General features: G+C 42.9%; 2 protein-coding genes across 4 annotated transcripts; both read left to right on the top strand.

The window, feature by feature from the left end:
• Nucleotides 1-146: 146 nt before the first annotated feature.
• On the top strand, nucleotides 147-13,350 carry MFN2 (mitofusin 2). 2 transcript variants are annotated; one of them, XM_065855046.2, is made up of 19 exons: nucleotides 147-246; nucleotides 1,127-1,274; nucleotides 1,453-1,690; nucleotides 2,347-2,482; nucleotides 2,833-2,995; nucleotides 3,548-3,672; nucleotides 3,990-4,098; nucleotides 4,192-4,299; nucleotides 4,706-4,859; nucleotides 5,099-5,166; nucleotides 5,335-5,456; nucleotides 5,791-5,917; nucleotides 6,238-6,342; nucleotides 6,844-6,946; nucleotides 7,588-7,808; nucleotides 7,957-8,106; nucleotides 9,029-9,225; nucleotides 9,601-9,735; nucleotides 10,372-13,350. In XM_065855046.2, the coding sequence occupies exons 3-19, from the start codon at nucleotides 1,516-1,518 to the stop codon at nucleotides 10,439-10,441; spliced, it is 2,268 nt and encodes a 755-aa protein (XP_065711118.1). In that variant the 5' UTR covers nucleotides 147-246; nucleotides 1,127-1,274; nucleotides 1,453-1,515; the 3' UTR covers nucleotides 10,442-13,350. The 2 variants fall into 2 exon arrangements, with proteins under 2 accessions (XP_065711118.1, XP_065711116.1); XM_065855044.2 differs by having other exon boundaries at nucleotides 1,512-1,690.
• Nucleotides 13,351-13,885: 535 nt separating this feature from the next.
• MIIP (migration and invasion inhibitory protein) lies at nucleotides 13,886-20,527 on the top strand. 2 transcript variants are annotated; one of them, XM_065855175.2, is made up of 10 exons: nucleotides 13,886-14,019; nucleotides 15,674-15,861; nucleotides 16,202-16,693; nucleotides 17,104-17,206; nucleotides 17,661-17,772; nucleotides 17,965-18,029; nucleotides 18,460-18,589; nucleotides 18,923-19,019; nucleotides 19,885-19,992; nucleotides 20,284-20,527. In XM_065855175.2, exons 2-10 carry the CDS (start codon nucleotides 15,691-15,693, stop codon nucleotides 20,446-20,448), a joined length of 1,443 nt encoding a protein of 480 aa, XP_065711247.2. In that variant the 5' UTR covers nucleotides 13,886-14,019; nucleotides 15,674-15,690; the 3' UTR covers nucleotides 20,449-20,527. The 2 variants fall into 2 exon arrangements, with proteins under 2 accessions (XP_065711247.2, XP_065711248.2); XM_065855176.2 differs by having other exon boundaries at nucleotides 15,690-15,861.
• The last annotated feature ends 5,660 nt before the right edge of the window (nucleotides 20,528-26,187 follow it).

A 26,187-nucleotide genomic window follows, 5' to 3' on the forward strand; every position in this document is an offset into this window, starting at 1 on the left:
TTCCTTGCTGGGCGCGGTGATGGGGGTTAATTCTGGGCCTGTCCCACGGGGTGTGCGGTTTGGGCCGGGGGAACCCGCGTCCCCCCCTCCCGGGGGATCGATCCTGCGGCGCCATTGCGGGGCGGCGCCCTCGGACTACGGCTCCCGTGATGCCCCGCGAGAGGGCGCGCGGCGATGACACGCGCCGCCTCGCGCCTGACGATGAGGCGGGGGTAACATGGCGGTCTCGCGGTGGAGGTGGTGAAGGTGAGAGCTGGGGCGGCGCATCATGATGGGGGAGGCGGGAGCCGCTCCGGGTCGGGACAGGCTCTTGGGGGGGTCGGCTCCCGGGCGGCAGGGACGGGAGGACCCGCAGGGGCAGGGTCTTTATGCCCTCCGAGGCGCGCACTGCCCTGTGGGGGCGGCAGGGGGGCGCTTCCCGCCCTTCGCCGTGCACGCGCCGGCTGCCGCCCTCCCGCCCGTCCCCTGAGGTGTGAGGAGAAGGTGATGGGGCCGCGTTGAGACCGCAGCTGGAATATTGTTCTGAGCCCCTCAGTTCCAGAAGGACAGGGAACTGCTGGAGAGAGTCCAGCGCAGCCACCAAGATGCTGAAGGGAGTGGAGCATCTCCCGTGTGAGGAAAGGCTGAGGGAGCTGGGGCTCTGGAGCTGGAGAAGAGGAGACTGAGGGGTGATCTCATTAATGGTTATCAATATGGAAAGGGTGAGTGTCAGGAGGATGGAGCCAGGCTCTTCTCGGTGACAGCCAGTGACAGGACAAGGGGTAATGGGTGCAAACTGGAACACAGGAGGTTCCACTTAAATATGAGAAGAAACTTCTGAACAAGGGTAACAGACACTGGCCCAGGCTGCCCAGGGAGGTTGTGGAGTCTCCTACTCTGGAGACGTTCAAACCCACCTGGATGCCTTCCTGTGTAACCTCATCTGGGTGTTCCTGCTCCATGGGGGGATTGCACTGGATGAGCTTTCCAAGTCCCTTCCAACCCCTGACATTCTGGGATTCTGTGGGGCTGCCCCGAGCATCAGCCCAGCGCGTCCCCTGGGTGCTGGGATGGTGGGGGAGCAGAGCTGGGCCGGTCAGGGAGCTCGGCAGCCCGTGTCCCTCATCCCCTGGTTGCTCTGCTGCAGGGACAGGGACAGGCTGGACTTGGTGTCACTGAAAGAGCTGCAGGCCAGAGGCTGGCGAGGGGGACGACAGAAGAGCTGCAGTCATTCGTATTCAAGAGGGACTTGAGCTGACCATGCCTGACTTGTGAAAACGCAACTCATCCTGAAAGTAAGCAGAGGGAGACGTGATTGCTGGGGGGCTGTTGACCTGAAGGGAGAACAAAGATGGATTTTTATTATTATTATTTCTGATATTTGAGTAATTTGTTCTTGTAGAAAGTGGAGCAATTTCTTTGTGAAAGAAAAAAGGTTATTTTTAAAACCTGTGTTTATCTGATTCTTGGTAGGATGCTTAGTTAGCTGGCACTTGGTGAGCCACCGTTGTTTGCTGGATTTTTCCCTGTAGCGCGATGTCCCTGTTGTTCACTCGTTCCAAGTCAATAGTTGCAGTGAAGAAGGATAAAAGACACATGGCTGAGGTAAATGCTTCTCCGCTTAAACACTTTGTCACTGCAAAGAAGAAAATCAATGGTATCTTTGAGCAGCTGGCCGCATACATCAATGAGAGCTCCTCGTTCCTGGAAGGTAAGCTGAAGTCTTGAACTGCAAGTGTGTAACTGCTTCACCCACATAGAATTCCCCAAACACACACCAAAACCCCTCATTCAGTTAAATGACATCACTATACTTGTGCTTATTTATGTGTCCATGTGTGCTTATATATTGGTATTTACAAGGAGAACAGAAAATTATTCGATTGGATTTGGATGGGGTTCAGGGTTCACGTTTTAAAGCAGACAAGTTCACAAATGTTATGAAACCGAGCTAGTTATTAAGCTATGCTTGGTCTATACAAGACCCTTTAGGTTTTTTACCTGTAATTTTTTCAGTGTTCTTACATGGACGTGTTATTGCTAGTGATGTGTACCTTATGCCCAAAATTGGCTTTAGCAGCTTAATACACAGACAGAAAAATTTTATCCAAGGATATTGAAGTGTTGGAAGTGTTTGCTGTGTTCTGTTTAAGGCAGTCCCGGGGATGAGGGTGGTTATTAGATACATAGAAGAAACCATCTGATATGAAATTGCCTCAGGGTGTAATTGCATGTGTCAAGATTACCCACATGTTCTTTGGAACACAGATAAACCTCTAGTTGTGTGTGTTACATCATGAAGAGTACACCCAGTACTGAGGCAGGTGACTTTTGGAATTCAGAGACATGATACAATTTTGGTTTTAGAAACACACAGGAACATAGAGCTTGATCCTGTCACCACAGAAGAGCAGGTACTGGAGGTCAAAGGCTACCTGTCAAAAGTCAGTGGCATTAGTGAAGTGTTGGCAAGACGACACATGAAAGTTGCTTTTTTTGGAAGGTGAGTCACGTGCTTATGTTGCCTACGCTCCCCACTCAGTAAAGTGACTGGCATTTTTAGGATTGTAGCCAGTAAAAAATATTTATAGAAGCCCTAGTGCTCCAGCTTTTGCTTGTAATTTGCATGTCCCTGGTATTAGTCCTTTTGTAAATTGGAAACAAATACTGCAGCGCATAATTCTTTGATTTAGAAGAATTCTTACAATAAGAAAATAGAAAAGTAATTTTTTAAGTTGCCGGTGGCATCTAAATTGTTAATACTTTTGATACTGCTTGTTTTAGAGAACTTGGTTTCTGTAGTATGAAAACGGGTATACCTGAATCTCAGAGGCCTCTTTAATCTGACTTCAGGACAAGCAATGGGAAAAGCACTGTGATAAATGCCATGCTATGGGACAAAGTCCTTCCTTCAGGAATTGGACACACCACTAATTGTTTCCTGCGTGTAGAAGGGACTGATGGACATGAAGCTTTCCTGCTCACGGAAGGCTCAGAGGAAAAGAAGAGTGTTAAGGTACAATTTCCTTAAGCATAAGATAAAGCAGAAGAGCTCTTCAGAAGTGCCAGAAATGGGAAGAAACAAGAAAAGTAAAGCACTATTAATAGATTTCACAATTAAGGATTTTAATTATTAAAGGAGTAGACATGAAGAACAGCGTTTTTTACGATGTAGGAAGGGAGGAATGGAGCAAGATATAGCATGGAAATTGTTCACTTTATGAAAAAGATATGTTTATTTGTTAGTGATAGCAGGGAACCAGAACGATGACTCAGGAAGTTCTGAGCTCTGTATGACTAACAGAAGGCACAGACTTCCTGATAATTCCTCAGTAGCCTTTTGTGACAGAAAAGTTTCTCGAGGAAAATTTCTCATAAACTCCAACTAGGTGGTCACCTTTTGACTGGGAGACTCAAGCAAGTTTTGTGTTGAAAACCTTCCAGGGAGAAAGTGATTTGGGGTTGGGTTTTATCTTGAATTGTCTGTGAACAGCCTTCAAGGGGAGATAATTGTGTTAATGGGTCTTAGTATATGCAAAATGTTATAAATTATCCGTCTTTTTAATAGACAGTAAACCAGCTGGCTCATGCCCTTCATCAAGATGAACTTCTGAATGCTGGCAGCCTTGTCAGCGTAATGTGGCCTAATTCCAAATGTCCTCTCTTAAAGGATGACCTGGTGCTGATGGACAGGTGAGAAATAGCTTTATTTCCTTTCCTGCTTATCACAGATTAATTACAGAAATGTTCGTTAAATTTGCATTTGAAGACATCAAGGAGATTGACCCTGTTCTATCTATGACATTGACTAAAGTCCTTTGCTGTAGTTAGCAGTGAGAGTTGGTGTTGATTGGTGCTTCGTTTTAGTCTGTACTCTGTGTCACCTCAGGACGGTGTACGTCAGATGTGGGAAATTAATGCCTTGAAAAACTGAAATGTATTTCTTATTAACTGTTTAATTCTATTTTTTGCTGTTCTCACAGCATAGTAATGTCTCTTTTCATTGCCAGCCCTGGCATTGATGTAACCACAGAGCTGGACAGCTGGATTGACAAATTCTGTCTAGATGCTGACGTATTTGTCCTCGTGGCAAATTCTGAATCAACGTTGATGCAAACTGTATGTTCAAGTCCACTTGTTCAGTGAATTTAGCTAGAAGTTTTTTTAAAATGACATATTAATCTTAAGAGGTTTTTGTCCCGTTTTGCTTAGGAGAAACAGTTCTTTCACAAGGTGAATGAACGTCTGTCTCGACCCAATATATTTATTTTAAATAACCGCTGGGATGCATCTGCCTCTGAACCAGAATACATGGAAGAGGTTTGTGATGTGTTTAAATTCCTTCTCTTTGCATGGGTATTATCAAGTCCGTTTTGACTGTGGTCATTGCGGGTAGAATCAGTGTTGGATGTAATTGTTTTAGAGTTTGGATTTTTATTACCACAGTGTGGAGACTAGAGGGAGCATAGACTGTAGAGCAGTGGTCAAGACATGACTCTTGAAATTTCTGAGCTGTAAATCAGGAGTTTCACAGGGGAATTTCAAAGTTAGATCACTTAGATTGCTCTTATGGAATCTTCCAGAAGCTAAGTTGATTTTTTTTAATATTCTTTTATCTTGGTAGCTTAGACTAGCAGAAGGCATCTGGTTGCCTGGACTAACCTTTAAGAGATGGAGCATAAAGTGGATTTAACTGCATATGGGGTTTATCCTCTTCATCCCTCAGGTGCGTCGGCAGCACATGGAGCGCTGTACCAGTTTCCTAGTAGATGAGCTGGGTGTGGTGGATCGAGCCCAGGCAGGAGATCGAATTTTCTTTGTGTCAGCAAAAGAAGTGCTGAATGCCAGGATTCAGAAGGCTCAAGGGATGCCAGAAGGAGGTGAGGAAAGCTAACAGAAACTTTCCATTTTCTTATATGGAAGAAAATAGAGAATATTTTGTTCAAAAAAAAATGAATTAAATTGGGGTGGGTCAGATTATTAATAGAACGGTCAAAAAAATAGAGGTGACTTAGCTGCACTTTTGCATTGACTTCAAGGTAAAGCAGGAGCATTTCCTGATGTCCAACATGTGATTGCTTTGTCAAAACTCAGGTGGTTGTTTTGTACTTTCTCTCAGGTGGAGCATTGGCAGATGGATTTCAAGTAAGAATGTTTGAGTTTCAGAACTTCGAGAGAAGATTTGAGGTGAGTGTAAATGTGTGCGGACCTTCTGTTTAGATTTTACTCCTGAAAGGCTGGGGACTGAAATTTATAAACACAGAATGGACCGCATTTTGGAAACAGATTATACAGAAAGGGGAAGTTGTGTTAGTGTGCTTCTGCCTTCTAATCTTGGCTCCCTTTTGTATGCAGGAATGTATCTCACAGTCAGCAGTAAAAACAAAATTTGAGCAGCATACGGTGAGAGCAAAGCAGATTGCGGAAGATGTTCGTCTCATCATGGATTCTGTGCATATTGCTGCCCAGGAACAGCGGTGAGGAGAGCTGATGCTTCGTGCTTGTGTAACTGAAGCTTGTATTCTGGGAGAAATCTAAGGGAATATGAGCATTTGAAATGCAAAGCAGAATACAGCGTGTTTGGGAGTGGGAAGGACAAGTACTAGTAGTCTTGCTTCTATTGAATTGTGAAAGTATTGGGTGAATAACCTTTTTTTGTCCTGTGCCATGTGTATGTAATGTATTGTAGATAGTGACACATTTTGTTGTTGGGCAGGAGAATCTGTCTTGTTTCTGGGCTTCAAATGGTATTTGGGGATCAAAAGTGCACTTATCTGGCTTTTTGATGCGCACTTTTTTGGTTTTCACCAGAGTTTACTGCCTGGAAATGCGAGAGGAACGACAGGAACGTTTAGGTTTCATTGACAAACAGCTGGAGCTCCTTACTCAAGACTACAAGCGGAAGATAAAGCAGATCACAGAAGAAGTGGAGAGGCAGGTAAGGGAGAGTGGCTGCACAAAAAGAGGTTGTCTGAAACAGCTACCAACACTTCATTTTTTGCAAGTCTTAGATTGCCTCAGTCTTTTTCTGTCCATGTGGTTATACAGAGCATAGATCTACATGCTGCTCAGCCACCTTCTTTGTTTGCAAGTCACCAACATCACATTTTGCAGTTGGCACACAATGGCCACATGGCGCTGCACAATCATAGTGTCTGGTGTTCAGTAGTGCTTACTAAGAAGTGCATGTCTTCAGTGCTTTTCCATCTCTCCTTAGGACAGAATATCTAGAAACTCTGTCTTGTGCTGTTTCTCTAGGTGTCAAATGCAATGGCAGAAGAAATCAGACGGCTTTCAGTGTTGGTAGATGAATACCAAGCAGACTTCCATCCATCTCAAGTAGTTCTTAAAGTTTATAAGAGTGTAAGTGATGTTTGTGTCTTACAGGTCGCTTAAGGAACTTAAAGTGGCCTTTTTTTAGCTCTGAGTCAGTTGTTATGCCAGCTCTTTGAAATGCTTAACATTCTTCAACTAGGATATGAGCTAAGCTTTTCATATTGGGAACAAATTTTTGTTAGAATGTTCCTTATATTGGATAGCTTCTGTGAAGAGTGAACATCATAAAAAAAAAATAGATTATTTTTTAATAATCTTAGTGATAAATTGATGCACATATGCTGTATGACATCGTATAGATCAAACAGAACTTTTCCTAGACTACAGAGTACATGTGAGATTTCTTGATTTGCTTTTTCCTCCACTGAAGAATGGGGAAGAAAAATGAAACTAATATTAGAACAGTGAGCAGACAGAATGCGTGCTCCTGTTCTGGGAGGGATTTTTTAACTGGCAAGCTCTAGCACCCGCAGCCTGCATCTTACTTGTGTTTATTTTAAGCTTAATAACCCTTTTTTTGTTTGTCAGGAGCTGCATAAACATATTGAGGAAGGCCTGGGTCGTAACATGTCGGATCGTTGCTCCAATGCAATTGCAACTTCCCTGCAGACAATGCAACAAGAAATGATAGGTCAGTTCAGCAGGCAATATTTCCCTTTATCTTTCCTGTAACTGTAATGCAAACCAACTAAGTAGGTGTTCTGGGCTTTTCTTTAATCTGATGGCTGATGTGCAGCTGGCATCAGGACTAGTTACTCCTGCTTTTTTCCACTCTGTCTGAAGTTGTGCAGTGATTTGCTAAAGAATACATACAATCAGCTTAATCCTGCATGACAGAGAGGAACTGTGACTTTGGAAACTTGGGTGATTCACAGACCAAGATCTAATGAAATGTGAATGACTTGTAACTAGGTGCCTGTCTTAATATAAGCTTTAAGAGGAGTATGATGTCTAAACGCTTTTAGAACTGGCCTTCAGATTCTGTTTTCCAAGTTATTGCTAAACTGTAAACTTCACCTGCTGTAAAGGTTTGGGAGGGTCTGTGGAAAAATTTCCTTCTGAGTTGATCCAAAAAACTAAGAATTGAATAGTAGTTCATGATGTATCTCTTGCTTTGCAACGTGCTTGGCTTTAGGAAATTTAAGGTACTAAGAAAAATAACTCTTGAGGAGGGAACAACCAAGAACCACCCTGATTACAGAATACAAGTCTGGTTAATTTTTGTGAACTCAACATCCGTTTTTTGAATATTTCTCTTTTCGATCTGTGCAGATGGTTTAAAACCCCTTCTCCCAGTCTCTTTGCGGGGCCAGGTAGACATGTTAATTCCCCGGCAGTGCTTCATGCTCAGCTATGATCTGAACTGTGACAAGCTTTGTGCCGACTTCCAAGAGGACATAGAATTCCATTTCTCTCTTGGATGGACGATGCTGGTGAACAGGTTTTTGGGACCAAAGAATGGTCGTCGGGCCTTGATGGGCTATAATGACCAGGTAGGTAGAATACCTCATTGAGTGGTCAGGGGTAGATGTGATATTCATCATTTTGGTGGCTGCTGAAGTCTTCTTGGTGGGAAGGGCAGTGGCTTGCCTTCTCTTATTCTGTATTTTGTTTTTGTTTTGTCACTGCTTTTCTAATTAGGTTCAACGCCCTTTAACACCAGCAAATCCCAGTCTGCCTCCTTTGCCTCAGGGCTCCATGACACAGGAAGAGCTCATGGTGTCAATGGTGACAGGACTGGCCTCATTAACCTCCCGAACTTCCATGGGGATCATCGTGGTTGGTGGCGTGGTGCGTTGGCAATCTGAACAGTATTTATATAAATAAAGTTGGAGCACTGACTTGAAAAGTGCTTGCACTGCTGGGTGTAGATATTTGCTATCCACGGATAGTGAAATACTTTATCCTTTGTTCTTCCATTTGGGTATAAATATTGAGCTTATTTTGCATAATAGTTAGGCTTGTACCCAGGGTTGTTGTGAAGGTAACCCTTCAAAGTATATGATGAAAGTATTAAATAGTCTTTGGTTCTTTTATGAGAATAAAATAAAATTTGGTATTTTTCTTTTCCCATTTACAGAGGAGTCAGGACAGAAATGTCTACCAAGAGCCTCTAATCTTTGTCTGTCTTCCTTCCTGGAGGGGGAAGAGAGCACTTAATTTTAGATACTGTACCTAATTTATTTAAGAGAAAATCAGTACCTCCTGCTTTTCTGTCTTTTGAAAATAATGAATGTTTTGAATCTCAGATCTCCCCAGCCTGCAGAGGCATAAGAGACCTAGCTCAAGTTGCACAGTAGCTCCAGATCTTCTTGTGGGCAGGGTCTAAGTTTCTCTGGTGCCAGTTCCATACCTACATACTGTTGCAGTGTCACAGGTGATTTCTCAAAGGGGAGGTGGTTGCTTAAAAACATCTTTTGCTTCAGAAACAGGGATTCTGTGAACCATACAAAGTCCATTTGCACTTGCAGATATTTAAATATACTGGGAAGGTTAACCCATACAGAACCCAGATAGTTTAAGTTGGGTGTTTTTATTTTATGGGCTGGACATCAGTAGTAAGCTGTCTGACCAATGAAACCACTTGCAAGTCAGGGTTCATTTTCACATGCCTAGAATGTAAGTATTGATGCTCTGTGCACTGTTTTTAGGAGTTATCATCATTCCTAGGTGATGATCATGTCTTTTGTTTTCCCTTGTACTTTTTTTTTAGGTCTGGAAGGCTGTGGGTTGGAGACTGATTGCTCTCTCCTTTGGCCTTTATGGGCTCCTTTATGTATATGAGCGACTCACCTGGACCACAAAAGCGAAAGAGAGAGCTTTCAAACGGCAGTTTGTAGAGTACGCTGGTGAGAAATTGCAGCTCATCGTCAGTTACACAGGTTCTAATTGCAGCCACCAAGTTCAACAGTGAGTTGCCTGTATTCAGTTAAACTTTATCTGAATTCTGTTGGTTTGGGTTTTTTTTAATGATGTTCCTTGTTAAAACAAGATAAGTCTGCATATTGAATTCCAGGTTGAAAAATGTGTAATAGTACATGTGTTTTAAAAGAACATTAGAGTTTTTGAATCACCAATGTAGTATTTGGGTGCTGTTACTCCTTAGTCTTAGTGTACTTCTGTCTCCCAAATCAAGTTGCACTGATGCTTGTGCAAAAGTGGAAAGATGAACACCCAAGTCAGTATCGTCATCACTGTACACCAAGGGATTTATTCCTTGAATTTGCTGCTTGATCTTACCTTTCTTACCTTCCATCCTATCCAACTATTCTCTTTGTTTCTTAGAGAGCTTGCTGGAACGTTTGCTCATTTGTGTCAGCAAGTGGATGTCACGAGGGAGAACCTTGAGCAGGAAATTTCTGCCTTGAATAAAAAAATTGAAGTTCTGGATTCACTGCAGAGCAAAGCAAAACTGCTCAGGTGAGATTTTATTGTCGTTTGCATACAGTTGATTTTTATGTGATTGCCCCAGGATGTTCAGACTAGGGTGTATCTTTGAATGCAGTCCTTCTTCTGTCATAGTGTTTGATGTACAGATATCAGCAGCTTTTTCTACTAAGCTGTGTTCCCTTTCAGAATGTACTTTCCCATGTACTGTCAGCAGTCTCCCACAAAACACTTTTTCCTTCTTGTTTTTGGTTTGTTTGAAATTACAGTTGCTTTCTATTTATCAAACATACAGTCTTCCTACAAACTCCTTCAGGCCAATATAAAATTATGCAAAAAATCTCACCCTTGCCTTTGTACACGATTTTCTGATATTTTTCTTCACCCTGCAAATGTTGTTGGGAAGAATTTTTCAAACATTTCATATCTACACAGCAAGATCAATGTGAAGTTGTAACCAAGATCTCTGTTTGCATGTGAAATCCTAGGGACTTTGGCAGGGAAGCGTTCCTGACCTGGGGAAGGTCAAGGAATGGCTGCAGCATTTTGTAATGGTCTTCTGGCTCTCTTCTGCATGCTTTGCTGTTCACTCATTTTAGTTGTGCTTCCTTCGGATTGCTGTGAGAAGAGGTGTTTTACTGGCCTAATGGAGACTTTCTGTCCTTGCAGGAATAAAGCGGGTTGGCTTGACAGTGAACTCAACATGTTCACACATCAGTACCTGCAGCAAAGCAGATAGTGTGGAAAGAAGAGAAAACCAACGCTGTTTCCCTTCAGTGCTCTCTTAATTACTGCAGAGAACATGGTGGGTGATGGAATTCCCTAAAGGGAGTGAGCAAAAGCCTGTTGCTACGTTTCCAGTTGCTGTGTGAACAGTAGGGTTCTGCTTCCCGGTTTTGTGTCCCACCTTCAAACACTAGCTGATTACTACTCTTCTTTTTCCCTCTTGTGAGACGAGGCTACTGCAGGAGGAATGTGTGCTTCATACATATACAGCGGGCTTTTAAAAGCAAAATCAAGTACAGTAACAAGTTTAAAACAAGCAAATGTTTATCAGGTTGAAAGTTATTCTGACACCTCTTTATGAGTCATTCATTTTACTACATAAAGAGAGAACTTTTGACTTCTAAGCCCCAAGTTTATGTATGTGTGACAAGCAGTTTGTCTAAACACAGATCCCGTGCACACAGATATAATGATGGTTTCACAATGTATTTATAGCACATGCAGGCCCATTTCCTAGGTTAATATTCCGTTATTATAGAACATGACAGAGAATCACCATGTTTGTCAAAAGGTTTATTACTGTCAGTATGTTTAGACCTATGAACAAAACCCAGTTCTCTTCTAGAGCAAGAGGGACTAAGATTTTGCTTTGGTAAGCTTTGGTTCTTCCTCTTGAGTAACGCAGTCTGGCCCGTTTCACATCATGGACAAATAGTTTGCAAAGACCTAACTAGCTCCTGTGAAGGAGGTAGCGCTGATAGTTGGCAGCTTGTTGAGGAAGAAAAATAGGAAAGAAAAGCCAGTTGACAGAATGTAATGAACTGCCTTATGAGATAAGTTGATGAATGTGGGGTTGTTTTGGAAATGCACAGCTGTGTTTTCTGGAAGCAGGCCTTTGGAATTCCATTAACCACTGTTTGGCCACAAGAACAGCATGTGGATTACAAGCTGTAAGAGATTTTGCTTGTTGTAGAGTTCCCATAGGATGTTACAGTCCATGCAGAAATTTGATTTCCTATTGTAATGAGCTGGCAAGTGCAGCTCCTCTGGGGCAGGGGGGAGACCTGTCCCTTATATTTCATGACAGGGCAAGAATGGGTTAAGGCAATTAATTTTATTAAGGATATTTTTTATTTGCAAATAGATAAAATTTATCTGTTAGTTTTGTCCTGAAGCAATTTTCAATTTGGGGTGTAAGATTTTGGAACTAGAACTTGAGTTTCTTCCTGTTGGAATTGATAGATGAGAAATTCCCACTGATTTCAGTAGTACCAGATTCAGGTTCCAATGTTGCAAAGTTTCTTTTCCACTTGGTGGGTCAGTATTTTGCCATGTGTTAAGTATAACCTTTGTATTCCCCACAAAATGTCTGAGGAATCCAGAATCAGATCCTGTAGTTCTGAGGTTAGTGACACCCTAAATCTCTTCAGCATCAAACTTTAGAGAATATGGGCTATCTTTGAGGAGTCCCAGCTGAATTCAGAACTATTAAGAGTTGTTTTCTTATTGACAATGAGACTTTTTACTTGAACATGCTATCAGCTGGGCTGAAGATTTCTCGTTCATTGCTCAGGTGTGAATATTTGTGCATGTGACTAGTCCCCTGGTTCACATGTCGCAGAAGTTCCAGAAGGAAGAAGCTGCCTGATACTTGATGGAGTTAAAATAGTGAGATGTCAGTAAGTACTTTAGGCTCGTCTAAGATTTGCAGTAAGAGTTGAAGTATCTTAATCGTGTAGGAGCTGGCAGTGAGACTTGTTATGTCCCTGAAATGCAGGAGGCAAACAAACCTTTCACTTCCAGTAGACAGCTTTGAATCCAACCCAAACGGAAAACCTGTTTTCATTAGAGGACTTCCCTGGCCCTGGTCGTTTCCTCAGTCAACCACCAGGACATAAATGTGGCTTGGATCAGATCAAAGAATGAGTAAGAAAGAAATTTGAGCCCTTGCCTTTGCAACTGTGTTTTCTAGGCTTGTGATGAAGTATACCGGAGTAAGTGGAATCATCCACTGTTATTCTGCTGCAGGTATTATGTGAATAAATATGGATGTCTAGTCTCTCAGGCTGTCACATACACATTCATGATAGGCTTTGAACTATGCTATTGAGTTAAAATGTTAAGTACATCCCTTATACACTACAAAATTGTCAATTCCAGGTAGAGGGAGATGATGATGTACTACTACTCAGCAGCTCTGGGCTACCCAAAACGCTGACCTTGCTTTTGAAGATCTGCTGTTAGCGTGTCTTCAGCAGCCTTTAGGGGAAATCTGATAAATGAGCTCATCTTTAGCATCTCTGATCTGTAAAGGGCAAAGATATTGGTGGATTCTTAGAATCTGGTGTCTTGCCAATGTGTATGTTTCTGATACTGTTCAGATTTTGGTGGTGTAGGCATTCTCACTGAAACCCAACCTATAGAACGAAGGAAGGAACCACCTGGATTTTTTTAAGAAGCAAAACTAACATGGGAGAGAAGAATTTTTACATACATGTATAACCCTTGTCCCTAGAAGCCTGAGTAATCTAGAATCGAGCTTTTAACAGAAAGCCCTATGAGCTGGATTCCTCTTAAATAAAATACAGCTGTACTTCTTTAATTCAGAGTGATGGAGGAATGAACACTATCAGCAAGGAGGCTGTTCTCTGCTTTTCATAAAGAATGATAAACTAATCGTACTAACAGGTAATTTCAGAAGCAATCATCCTCCAACTCTTATTAAAGAAGGTCAGCTAAATGCACTTTATCTTATTGCTGCTACTTATTTTTCCTCATTGTGTTATGTTGACGGAGCTCTTCAAAATACTCTTACCAGTGAGTTTTCTCTCTGCTGTATTTAAGGTGATAAATTTGCATGAATTATTCCTGTATCAGTGCTGTAAACAATGGAAACCAAAATAAAAATGAATTGGAAAAGTATTTCTCCCGATGTATTCTGCGTGTTGTGATACAAAGTCTTCAAGTGAAGTATAATATATTTGGAGGATGATATGCTGCCCTATTGTAGTAAATTGTATGTTTGACGACAGTGACCTGTTATCTGTGTTCTTGCTATGTAAATTAACGAGACCAATCACGCTGAATTATCTGATGGGGAGACTTGAAAGATTCTTTCTTAAGCTATACGAAAAATGTTAATATTGAATCAGTGCTTTCTTGAGAATATTGTGGGAAACAATGGTCAGCAAATACTGTGTTAACTGTAGTGAACCAGTACTCTCGGTTGATAGATTACGCGGTGTGTGTGAGAAGGCGGCAGATTTCTAGATTTCTAGTGATAAGTTTTCAAAACAGCTCCCGTTCGGCTTCTGGGGGAGCTCAGAAGATGAGCTGTGGCCATTTAATGAACGCAAAAGGCGCAAGTTCGGGGCCGCGTCCTGCCCGTGCCCGCGGGCCGGGGTTGCGGCCGCCGGGCCGGGCGGTGCCTGAGCCCCGCGCATGCCGGGAGCGCGGGGCGGGCCCAGCCCCGTCGGCAGCCCCGCCGCGCCGCGGGAACGGCCGGGCCGGGGCCGCCCGGGGGATTCCCAGCGTTGGCTGCGGCGAGGGCGGGGACCCTCCCGGCTGCGGGATCGCCGGGGTGCCGCGCAGGTGGGCCCGGACACGCGGAGGCGGCAGGAGGGGAGCGGGGGGAGTTTGAACGGCTGCAGATCTTGGCCTGGTCAGACTGGCGGGCTCCCCACGCCGTACCCTGCAGGGAAGCTTTAGCGGATCTCTGTCGGCTGCTAGACTTGCCTTTTAAAAACGCAAGGGGAATTTTATAGTGCCAGCGGCCAACTGCCCTTCCTCCTGGCCGCGGGAGAGCCAAACCAGCGTGTATGCGCACAAACAGCTCTGGGAAGCCCTCCGTAGGTGTTAGACAACTTTCTTGGAGAGATGAGAGTGCTTAGTTCCCAAGACGATTATTATTTATTTTTCTTAGCTGTGAGAAGCTAAGCTCCTTTTCACAAAGTATTCAGACCAAAGCAGTTTCATACCCTTGAGCCCCTGAGGTTGAGCATGAAGGCCTAACAGCTTCTTGCAGATTAGGCGAAGAGTGGATCTCATCTGGTAAAACCCTTCCAAAAAGTCCCCTGACTAATGTTATTTTCAGAGTATTTACTTTTCGGTGAGGAAATGATGAGAGGGTGCTGTTAGCTTGTCCTGTGAATACTGTGGGAACTCTTGTTTTGTTCAAATGATCTCAAATTCAGTTCCTCAAGACTGATATTCCTGTTTTGTGTCTAGTAGTGTGCTTCTTATTTATTGTAACAAAAAGATTTGTAGTTTTTTGATTGTTAGCACTGCTCTTCCTTCCTCCCAGTGCTTTTGTACAGCGTATGCATTTGACTCCATGCGTCCAGTTGCCAAGGTAGCAGGCACAAAAACAAACCAGATGAGTTTTGGAGATCCTTCAGGGATCCTTCAGAACAAAAGGTCCTAGAGAACCACAGTTTCACTTGAGAACATAATTGAGCACTCTAGTAAAAAACAATGTGGGGGTTTGGCTTTAGGGTTTTGCTTTGTTTTATTTAGAAAACACTTTCTGCGAATTTAGAGGAGCTTATAATGTTGTGAACATGCTGAACAGCATAACAACCTTGCAATCAAACTGAGCTTTATTTATCTATTAACTTCCCCCACACACACCCCAGCTTCTAATAAAGGGCAGTAACCTTTAGTGGTTAATGTGTGGGACTGGAATTGTCCGAGCCCTCATCCTGAGTCGTAATTGAGCCTTTTGGAGTTTTCCTACCCGTGGAACATAGAGAACGGTTTTGACTCAATATTTCTTTTGGATGTAGTACAAATATTCATCTCCACAATTTATATTTTGAACTTATGAGCATCCTGGTATTATCACAAATACATTTTGGTAAAAAAGAACATTAAAGCAGAATTACATAAGATTGTCCTAAGTATCAACCTCAGAATCAGATGTCTCTTATTTGGCTTTTTGATGTGACTGTTTTTGTGTTCATGGTTCCCTGTGTAAGAACGTCTTGTCTCTGTCCAGTCAGCTGCCAGTTTCTGGATGCAAATATTTGACAGTACATCTGAGGGGAGAGACGTGTGCAGTGGTGGTGGTTCTTAGTGTAAAGAGTTTTGAGACTGGCTGATTTCTCAGGGGCAATGATCAACACTCCCAATGTTTCAACAGCTCTAATGGTTTTTTATGAGAAGTCCCCCGAAAGTGGTTTCTCCTGAATCTGCTTCTTTACTCAATGTTCCATTTATATCATTCACGCTTCCTCTGGCTTTACAGGAAATTGTTTTCATAGGATGGAGTTAGAGCACCTGAAGAGGCTGCGTCAGGCTAACCAGGACCTTCTACAGAGGCTCAGAATGAAGCAGGAAGAGATCAGAAAAAGACTTCCCAGCAGGCCACTCGTTCCAGCATCTCTTCATAACAGAGCAGCTACTGAGAGATCTGTCGCTGTGCCCAAGAGAGGGGTATGTGTTGTGTCTGTGCTGGGAGCTCTGGGAAGCAAATGGGCCTTGTGGCATTGCAGAACATAATCCTTTTGGTTCTTCTAAGCACAAAGTCTGAAAGTTTAGCAGTTCCTCAAACTGGGAAAAGCTGCATTTAGATGGAAGTGGACTCCTTTCTTACCTTCTCCAAACACTTCATAATGTGTCATGAATAACATCAGGATTTGAGGGTTTTTTCTGTACAATGATTTCAAGGGGTGAGCAGACTAGCATGGGAGTTTGGTTTTTCTCGTGCTGAGTGAACTGTTCTCATGATAGGTATTTGTAGCATCATGTGGTACGAGAGTGTCTGTCGTTACAGAAGGAAAACCAGGACAATGCTGTGAATTCTACATCTGACCCTGCAGTGTTGGTGTGTGTGGAACCCAGAGTTTATGCAGCCAGAGCAGCCCTCTGTTCGTCTCTTAAATACAGCAGCAATGACAGAGGGGATCAGCAACAACGAGGGAAGATGCAGGAAGCAGTAGATTTGGATTCCAGCTTTCCTGGGAATGAAAAGAATGTTACGCCAGTGTCTGCAATCATTATGTGTGGCAGAGAAACTTCTGGAGTAGATAGAGATGGTCATGGTCAAAGAAGTCCAGAGAAAGAATCCTTCTGTCTGGGATATGGAGAGAACAGAAAACAGTCCACTCTGCTACATGGTTTCCATGAGAAAAAACAGCCTGAGGATCATCTGGACCCATCAGTGAGCAGAATACAAAGTGAAGAGACCAGCAAGCCACATGTGGTCATTAAAGAACCCGTAATCTGTAGATCGATCTTGCTGACATCTCAGTCCAAAGAGTTGAAGGTAAACGGTGAAACCAATGCTTTGCTTATTTTCATAAGTCAATAGATGGATGGAGAGAAAGGGTCCAGAGAACATGGCTTGCCATGTTCCCACTGTGCAGATTGGAAGTTGGGGTCAGAACTGTTCCCAACTGTAGCAGCCAGGGACTGTTGGCAGTTGTTTGAGGCCTTTCTTTCCTTAGCCCTTGAACCCAAGTCCAGAAAACTGGAGCACTTCACTGTAAGACTCCTTGCCATCTGTGTATGTGATTCAGATGCTCAGGGAGAACAGGCTAGTGCCGTCTTGCTGCTCCATGGCTTGTTTCCGTAAGCCTGAAGAGCAGGGTATTGCTTGGATCATCTTCCTTTGAATGTACCTTTGAATGTCCTGCTAGATGTATAGGATATCTTTATGAATTGTTTTCTTCCCAGAAGGAAGCTGGTCGTGTGACTTTTCAGCCTGACATTGAAGAAGATACCGTACCTGTGAGCAGCTGGTCTGCACGTCCTTTTCTGGGCTACGACTGGATTGCAGGTGAATCCTAAACCTGAAGGCTCAGTGCGATGTGGTAATGTGAAGAGTTAAAACAGTCTATCACCCCTTTAAGTTGAGGTGTGACAGAACTGCAGAGCTAGAGCCCATGTAGCAGGTCTCAGCAGAGGAGCTACTGTCTTGTCAGAAACCATTCCCTGTCCAGGCCAGAGGTGGCCTGCATGTCAGTGAAGTCGCAGTGGTGTGGGAATCCAGGCAGCAAATGGCAAAACAGAGTGGGGTCAGAGGGGACACCAAGTCACTAAAACGAATGGGTGCAATAAGGGACCCAAACCATGCAGTAAATCTCTGGTTTGACTTGTTGGCATTCTCTGCTCGTTGTCCATTTTGGTGCTTCAGACCTTTGGTTGTTTTGACTGTTTTGCGTGACGCTTGCTTTGGTGATTTCCCAAATTTGCTAAATCCTTGAACTTTTCTCTTTCCTTGCTGTTCTCAGGGCTCCTAGATATCAACTCTCCAGTAGCAGAAAAGTCTGATCAATATTTTGCTGAGCTACATGAGTTCCGACAGGCTAACAAAGAAGCGTGTATTAGTGAGCAGCACCTGGAGTAAGTGGGCAGCAGGGAAGGGCTGAAGCAGCAATGTATACCTTTAGCATAATGAGAAGTATGATCTGATTGGAGTGGAAGATGGTACAAGTGGTTTTGTAGCCCTTTATTTACCTCCCAAAAAGAAATGTATGCTTGGAAAAGGTGGGCCTGCCCCCCATTACTAACTGATGTATTTGTGTGTTTCTTTAGGCCCAAAGCTCTGGATTACATAGTTTCTGAACAAGAACCAGATTTGATAAGCGGTCCCCATAAATGTAAGATCAGATTTCATCCTAATCCAATTTCTGTGAACAAACAACTGAGCAGTAATTTCCTGTTGCTCTGAGAGAGCCCCACAATCATGCAACACAAGAATGTGTTGGTTTTAGCTGCAGTTTCTAATCCAGATTAAACTTCCTACTCCAAAGATACTTGAGCCTTCTAGGGTTCCTCTCTCAGTGTCATCTTATTTGGTCAGGGTTTCTTGTAATTGGCTAATGTTCTGGTTTTAAGTTGAGGTTGAAATTTTGCTTTTGCTTTTTAGGAACTAATTTGGGGACAGGAAATGTAAACGATATTTCAGGAAAAGCAGTTCTTTCTATAGAATGCATATGTGGCACTGTCGTAGAACACAGCTTTGTTGATTGGGTTGAGGAACCTTCTGACAAACTGGAAATACCATAATTGTTCGTTACTCTGTGGCAGGTGTTTACTGTTACCGATTAAACCAGCGCCTCTTCACTGTCCCTGTGGATTCAGAATCTGCTTGCCCTGTGTGTAAGATCCCACGTAGTCACCAGCCCCCAGAGACACTGGAGGAGCCAGCCTGTGTCAGGTAGGTAAGAATTATTGCTTTGTAATCTGCAAAACTTGAGACAATGGGGAAGAAAGAACTGATTTTGTGAGGAAGAAAATGGCATCAAAATAGCTCTGTAGAACATTGCTGTTCTCAAGGCAGGAATATCTCCTGCTTAAAAACTCACTTTCCCATAAGCAGAAACAGTTTTGAACTCAGAATCTGAATGTACAGGTTAAGTGTCTAACGTCCTAATCCAAAACTGTTGGTTGACTTTGGGATTAGGCCCTTGGATTCCAAATGGGTGAGGCATGCAGATTTCCTCCACCTTGTCAAAGGTATAGGCAACTATTTTCTGTTGTGTGGTTGCAGGGTCAGCATTCCCAGATCTACCCTTATGCCTGCCTACAAATATAAAGCTCACCGCAGGAAGAGCCTTGAACCAGTAGACAATCTAGCGTTACCTTCGGTAAGTTGCTGTCTTGTTACTGCTGTGGATGGCACAGCCCAGGCTGGGCATTGTTTTACAGCACAAGAAGGAAAGAGAATCTGTTACCCTCCTGGCAGGGTTTCCACTAAAATTTCTCACCTATGTCACTGAGATAGCAAGAAAAGCCATTGCTGTGTGCTTCTGAGTTCATACTTTAGCGTTAACAGGAATAAAGTATATGACATATCTCCAAATGCTTTATTACACTGAGGAAAAAAGTGCCATATGGAGCTGTATGCTTCTGGGGCATGGTTCAGCTGACTTATTTCAGGCATTGACCTTTCGACACAATGAGCCATGCGTAAGAGTGCCTGTGTTTCTTTCCACAGATGTTAGAGAGTCTAAAAGGCAAGGTTCCTTGAAGTATTCGCAGTGTAGAAGGGCCAGGCAAAATAAATTGTGGCAAAGTTGGCTTCAAAACTGCTTTTGTAGAGTCAGTCACGTATTCCAGCCACTAGGCAATGCCACAGGCGATATTATTAATCAGACCTAGGTCTGGCCTAGAGATTTCCAGGGAAGAGGCAGGAAGAGACCTGGTTTTGAGGTGTAGGGAACGGGATGAGTCAGTTGAGAAAGGTTCAGAGAGGACAGGTGCTTGAGTTCACAAAGCGGGAGGTTGTTTTAGAAATAACTAGCCACTGAAAGGTGGAAGAGGGAAAAGCTATGCAGTTTTGTTTTGTTAGAGATTTCTTCTCTTTCCTGTTAGTCATATAAAACTCGTCACAAGTTAGTTAATTACCTGCTAAAACCTCCCTGTGCAGAAGTTATTATTTAGAACTAACAGGCCACAGTAGATTAAAAAGGGTAAAGCACTCTAATGCAGCATTCCCCTCTCTTTTCACAGCATTGTCTGGCTGGCTGGGAAAATGTCATCCCTTCCAGCAACCCCACCCTCAGCAGTTTGGATCTGCGAGCTTCACTGGAAGAGAACCCTTCTCACCATCTTCGCCTGGTAAGAACAGCCTGTTAAGACTCCCTGGAAATGCTGTGAATTGCACAGATGGGAATTGAAATCCCGTCTCTCTAAAGGGTATAATAATCATCGATGACTGAGCAAACTTAAAATGCATGGAAGATTATCTCCTTGTCTCTTCTGGTGTTGTGCAAACTACTGTGCACAAACAGAAAAAGGCAAATGGAGCTCGATAACAGGCAAAAACCTGTTCAACTCACCAATCTGCATCAAAATGGGAAAAGTCACTTTGGCATTCTTTGAGTAGTGTTCTCTTCATTTGGATTCCAGAACTCGGCGTCCAGAGTGTCAGGAGGAACCAGAACTGACCAGCTTCTGAACCTGACCCGCTTGGCACGCTTCAGATTTGGCAGTGCTTCTCAGCAGAGGGAGCAAAGCAAACCTGGACGCTACAGAGCAGCTCCAAATTTAAATCCGACTGCCTCAACATTGTGAACCACTGACTTGATTCCCCTGGGGAAGGAATGGGTGTGGAAACAACTCTATTTGGATAAAAATAAATCTTGGAACAGCTTTTTCCTCGTTTTCGTAGTCATGCGCATACGTGAGCAGCCAGTGCACATAGCTGAATGTACAAACTCTCATATGTGCTTTTCCCCTGTTTCTTTTTTTTACCTTTTGCAGCTACTTCTAAGCAGATGCATGAGCTTTCCCACCTAGGGTTGGATAAAGTGATGCGTACAGGATGACTAACTAGTACCGTTACCACTAGGACAACTGTAGCTACGAAGTTCACCTGCCACCTCAACTAAGTAAACCAGAAGTGTAATGTTAACTCTGAATGCCAGGGTGAGAAATTGGCCTATCAATGGCCTGGTTCAGTGCAATGCATAGAAATATGTTCATTTCCAAACGTTTGAAACATGACACATAATTTCCTAGTGCCTTAAACTTGAGTTACTCAATAATTCAGTTCCTTGTTCCTTGCTGTCAGTACATTGTAAGAATTAATATCAGCAGTCTTGAGTGAATGTAGTGCTGATTTATTCTTAGTTACCAGCCTGTCAAGGAATGACTGTCTCCAGAACCCTCAGGTGAAGCATCTCCACATGGCATGAGCTTGCTTTTTGAATTATTTGGCAACTTTGATTTTTGGAGCTTTCATCTCTTTGGAACTTAAGTTTTCAAAACCCAGAAGAATTTGTTTTCAGAATGTGTCAAATCTGAAAACACGAGAGAAATTCCGTCCTTTCTCTTCAGAGTTAAAAAACCTTATTTTCACCAGTTTTCTGGGTAATGCCACAGCAAATGTAAAGATTTTGTTTTCTGCTTCATCTGGTGTATTCCGTTGATTTCTGCAGTGTAAACACATGCTGGTAGGACAAGGAAAAGAAGACCCTAAATTGTCAAGTTGAGATGCTCAGCTACACTCTTTGGAAAAACTGCGTACTGAAAATCCTCCCATTTGTTTCTTTCACAAAAATTATTTAATATTTTCTGACTTTCTTTTGCTTGTGTCAGCAAAGGAAAGCTCATCTTGCTTCTGTTAAGAGATAAACTTGATCAGTCTCTGCTTTTAGATGAGGAGAACTAGAGTACCAGGAAAGGATATGAGTTATCCAAAAACTCTGTGGCAGTACTGGGAACAAATGACTCCCACTCCTGTGTTTTAACCACAAGGCCAGTCTTCCCCATTTTTATTTTCAATTTTGGATAAAAATGTGTAGAATTTACACTCTTGTTCCTTTCTCAATTTCCTTGATTTACTTTTCAGGCAATATACATAGAGCGCATTTCAGTTGCAACAATAGCATAAACAATTGCATATCAGTGAACAAATGTAAAATATTTGCACAAAGGGTGGCGAACAAGGAAAGCTCTGGCGTATCTTTTTATTATTTTGACCTCAGATTCGTTGTCTTTCCAGTAATAGAGATCCAGAGTTCCTCTGAATTCACCAGAGTTTGTTTGGGTTTATGTAAATGCGAGCAGAATTTATTTTTATTAGAAGGAAGTGAAATGCTCTTAATTCCAATAATCTTCTAAAATGGTGAATTTATTCCCAAACTTAAAAAAAAAAAAAGAAAAGAAGTTAATATAGGGAGTGAAGTAAGATCGTAAGTAATTTCCAGTAAATGACAGAGTAATGCTTCATCCTGAAACAGATGGTTTATTTGGGAACTGTTTATTGACATACAGATGAACTTCAGGGGTTAAATGCTTTGCTGAAATAAGTGAATGTGTCTACAAAAGACCTGTCTGTCAGTTCACACATTCAAAATACCTGAAAGTAGATCTTTTGTGAAATGGCAAGGCTCTGCAAAAGCTCTTTTTACCTCTCAACTTGGTTCTGTCCTATGCTTGAATCTTTCCCTTTGTAGTACCCTTCACTGAAGTTTTCTTCAGCATCTTCTGCCAAGAGTTTACGGACTGGAATTCTTGAGTACCTGATTATTCCCTCCTTCCAGTTTTGGGTGATGATATGGGTGGGAATAGAAAAATTCAGTCTGTAAACAGTTGGCTACAGGACTGGTGCTACAGACAGGGCTTTGTGTTCTTTGATAACCACTGATTTTACAAGACACCAGTCCAAACAGTGATACGTGGGAAAGGTTTATCTCACAGAGGCAAAAGAATGCTGGGACAGGAATTAGCAGGGCTCCTTTGGAGAGCTTTAAACCAGACTCCAAGGGGGATGTGGTTGTAGCTGGGCTTGCATCAGTAGGGCATCACTCGAGCTGATGAAAGCTGGGAGGCCTCCCATGCCCCTGGGGTGAAATCGGTGCGCTCAGCTCGCTCTCTGAAATGCCTGCACACCAATGCATGCAGCACGGGGAATAAGCAGGAGGAGTTAGAAACCTGTGTTAGGGCAGGAGATTATGACTTAGTGGCAATTACAGAGACATGATGGGACAGCACCCATGACTGGAATGTGGGCAGGGATGGCTGTGTCCTTTTCAGGAAAGACAGACCAGCCAGGCGTGGTGGTGCAGTTGCTCTTTATGTAAGAGAGCAACTACAATGTACTGAGTGTTGTCCAGGCACGGATGAGGAGCGAGTTGAGAGTCTATAGGTGAAAGTTAAGGGGCAGGCTGGCAAGGGTGATACTATTGTGGGCGTCTATTATAGGCCACCAGATCAGGGTGAGGAAGTTGATGAGCCCTCTACAGACAGCTCAGAGCAGCCTCCCAATCACAGGCCCTGGTTGTGGTGGGGGATTTGAACGTCCCTGCTGTTTGTTGGAAGGACTACTCGGCCGGCAGCCACAGTCTAGGAGGTTCCTCCAGTGCCTTGATGATAACTTCTGATGCAAAGGGTGGAGGAGCCGTCTAGAAGAGGTGCACTGCTGGACCTCATCCTCACTAACAAGGAGGGTCTGGTTGAAGTGGTAAAGGTTGAGGGCTGCCTTGGTTGCAGCGACCATGAGATGGTGGAGTTCAGGATCTCCTGTGGCAGGAGCAGGATAGCGAGCAGAATTGCAACCCTGGATTTCAGCAGGGGAAACTTTGGCCTTTTCAGGCAATTGCTGGGGGAAATCCCATGGGCAAGGCTGCTTGAAGATAAAGGGGCCCAAGATAGTTGGTGAGTGTTCAGGGACTGTTTCTACCGGGCACAAGATCAGAGCATCCCGACACGTAGGAAATCAAGGAAGGGAGCCAGGAGACCTGCGTGGTTAAACAGGGAACTGCTGGGTGTGCTCAAGTGGAAGAGGAGAGTTTCTAGGTCATAGAAGGAGGGGCTGGCCACTGGGGGAGAATATAAGGCTGTTGTCAGAGGGTGTAGGGAGGCAACTAGGAAAGCTAAGACCTCCTTAGAATTAAACCTGGTGAGAGGGGTCAAGGACAACAGGAAGAGTTTTTTCCAGTACATGGCAGATAAAACTAACACCAGAGGCAATGTAGGCCTGCTGATGAACGAGGTGGGCGCCCTGGTGACAGAAGATACAGAGAAGGCAGAGTTACTGCTTTTTATCAGTCCTTTCATGTAATGGATGGCTTTATAGAAGCCTGTCTGCACTTTCTGGTTAGGTAGGGGAAACCATGAGTTTTATAGAACTCCAGACGAAGACTTTGACCTGAGGTAAGACTGAGCTCCAGTCCAAGCTGGTGCTCCTGGATTCATTTGTGCAAAGGCTGGGGATGGGAGGAGGGGGCCAAACCAAATAATGCTGTTGTGGGTCATTTAGATTTACAGTATGATTACTCTAGCAAATGAGCAGCAGAGACGCCTTGTGTTTTAAATTAAACCAGTGCTAGGGAGGTGTTAAGAAAGGGCATGAAGGATCTTTAGAACGCCTCAGCCTTGACATGTTCTTGCCTGTGCAACGTGTGTTACCACCACTTTCTTTACAGCTGTAACGATCAAGTGGCTGTCCTGTCTGGACCATGAAAGATTCACCCTTGAGCCTCTCCGTTTCTAGCAAGGTATGGGAGGAAGGGCATAATGCAAATGATACTCAAATAATATCTTTGTCAAGAGCTTTCTCTGTGGAGAATGACAACGTGTAAATCTAACACTCTTAACTTCCAGAAGCTGTAGTCAGAGTTACTGAAAGTACAGACATGATGTGATCTCTCTTCTAAGATTGTGTCTCTCTCTCAGTGAGCCTGTGGGCATAGTAATTCTGTGACACGGTTTTGGTTTCTTTCATGGAAGCCAAGTCTGTCCTGAGAGCACTGAGTTCTCTGTCAGCTCTTCTCATTTTTCAGTCTGACTCAAAATGCACTCCAGTTTTGAAGCTACTATGCAGCAGAAAAAAAGGCATTTTATACAGATTTTTTTTTTGTTACATTGGTTATTTTATCATAGTATATAATGTAGTAGTATTAGCTGAGATAAAAACAGTTATAAGATTTTGTTATCCACATCAACTTTATATAAATGACATCTGTAAAAGAAATCAATTGAAAATTAAGCCATGTTATCATTATTATTAACATGATCAGTCTGACACATTTTTAGCTGCCTAAGGTTTTGTGTCAAAGTTCTGAATGACTTAATCCAAGCAAAAAGTGAATAAAATGACAAGACACACCATCCTATATTGATTTGCATACTAACACCAAATGCAAATCTCTGGTGGCAGGAATGCGTGATTACATTTCCAGAAAATTTCACTTTTTAAGCATAACAAGACTCAGAGTGACTTTGCTGCTTCCAGAAGTGTAGCCAGAGGGTAGCACTGCCGTATATTGTACTATTTAAACTGAGGATTTGCTCAGGTGGAAGTAACTGGAATGAAAACTAGGGAATATGAATGGGGTCCGTGGGCTTTTTGTGGGGGGGGGGCTTATAGATCTCGGCTGAAGCCAGACTTCTTGCAGTAAGATTAATATGAGCTGTCTGGAGAACTCTTCCAATAGCTATGTTGTGGCTCAGAACCTGCAAAAACAATTATGGTTTACAGCATTTCTGAGCTGCTCACAGTTGGGAATTGGATGTTTCACGTAAATACTTTTTGACATTACATTAAAAACAACAACAAAAAAAGAGTAACCTTATTGCTTGGGAACAGACCAGGCTGCATATCCTTCCGTTGGTTGTTCATTAACGGCCAATAAATTTTCTGTGCTCAACAACTAACAACTAATTGAGACAAAAGTCCCGAGTTGCAAACAAACAAGAACTAATCTCTTATTTTAGATTTCTGATTTGCATGTATATGAAACTTCATATAAAACAAGGAAGCTGATTTCTTTTTCTATTATTTTTACTAGAGATCAGAAATACCCTGTGAGAACGTCCATCTACTGAAATTACAGTTACTGAAATGACTTGGGATTTCCCTTATGAATTGGGATTTTATTATGACCCTACCTCATTATAACCAGTTTTTTCCTGCTGGGAACTCTTGTTTTTAGCCATTGCTATGTTTCAACAAGCATGCAAGAAGAGCTTCATACCATCTTCCTTGTTGATCACAGTGGACAGATATACCCAGGTAAACTGCGAGATCAATATAGCTCTGCAGATCATGTTATCAAATGAACCTGTGATGTATTTAACATATTGCAGAGTGATTCGATTGACTGAACGTAATTAAATGGACTGACAATTATTTAATACTAAGAATAAGAAAAGTGTATGTACCAGAAAATAAATATCGGTACCAGAGTGGCATAGAGAGACCAGAATTTTACCAGTTTGTGGCATACCTGGCGTAAATATGATTTTATTCCTTTCTGCATGTTCTGACAAGTGCAAATGCTTTGTCAGCCACAGGTAGTTCAAACT

The sequence above is a fragment of the Patagioenas fasciata genome, chromosome 23 (genome assembly GCF_037038585.1).
Source record: "Patagioenas fasciata isolate bPatFas1 chromosome 23, bPatFas1.hap1, whole genome shotgun sequence".
Classification (NCBI taxonomy): domain Eukaryota; kingdom Metazoa; phylum Chordata; class Aves; order Columbiformes; family Columbidae; genus Patagioenas; species Patagioenas fasciata.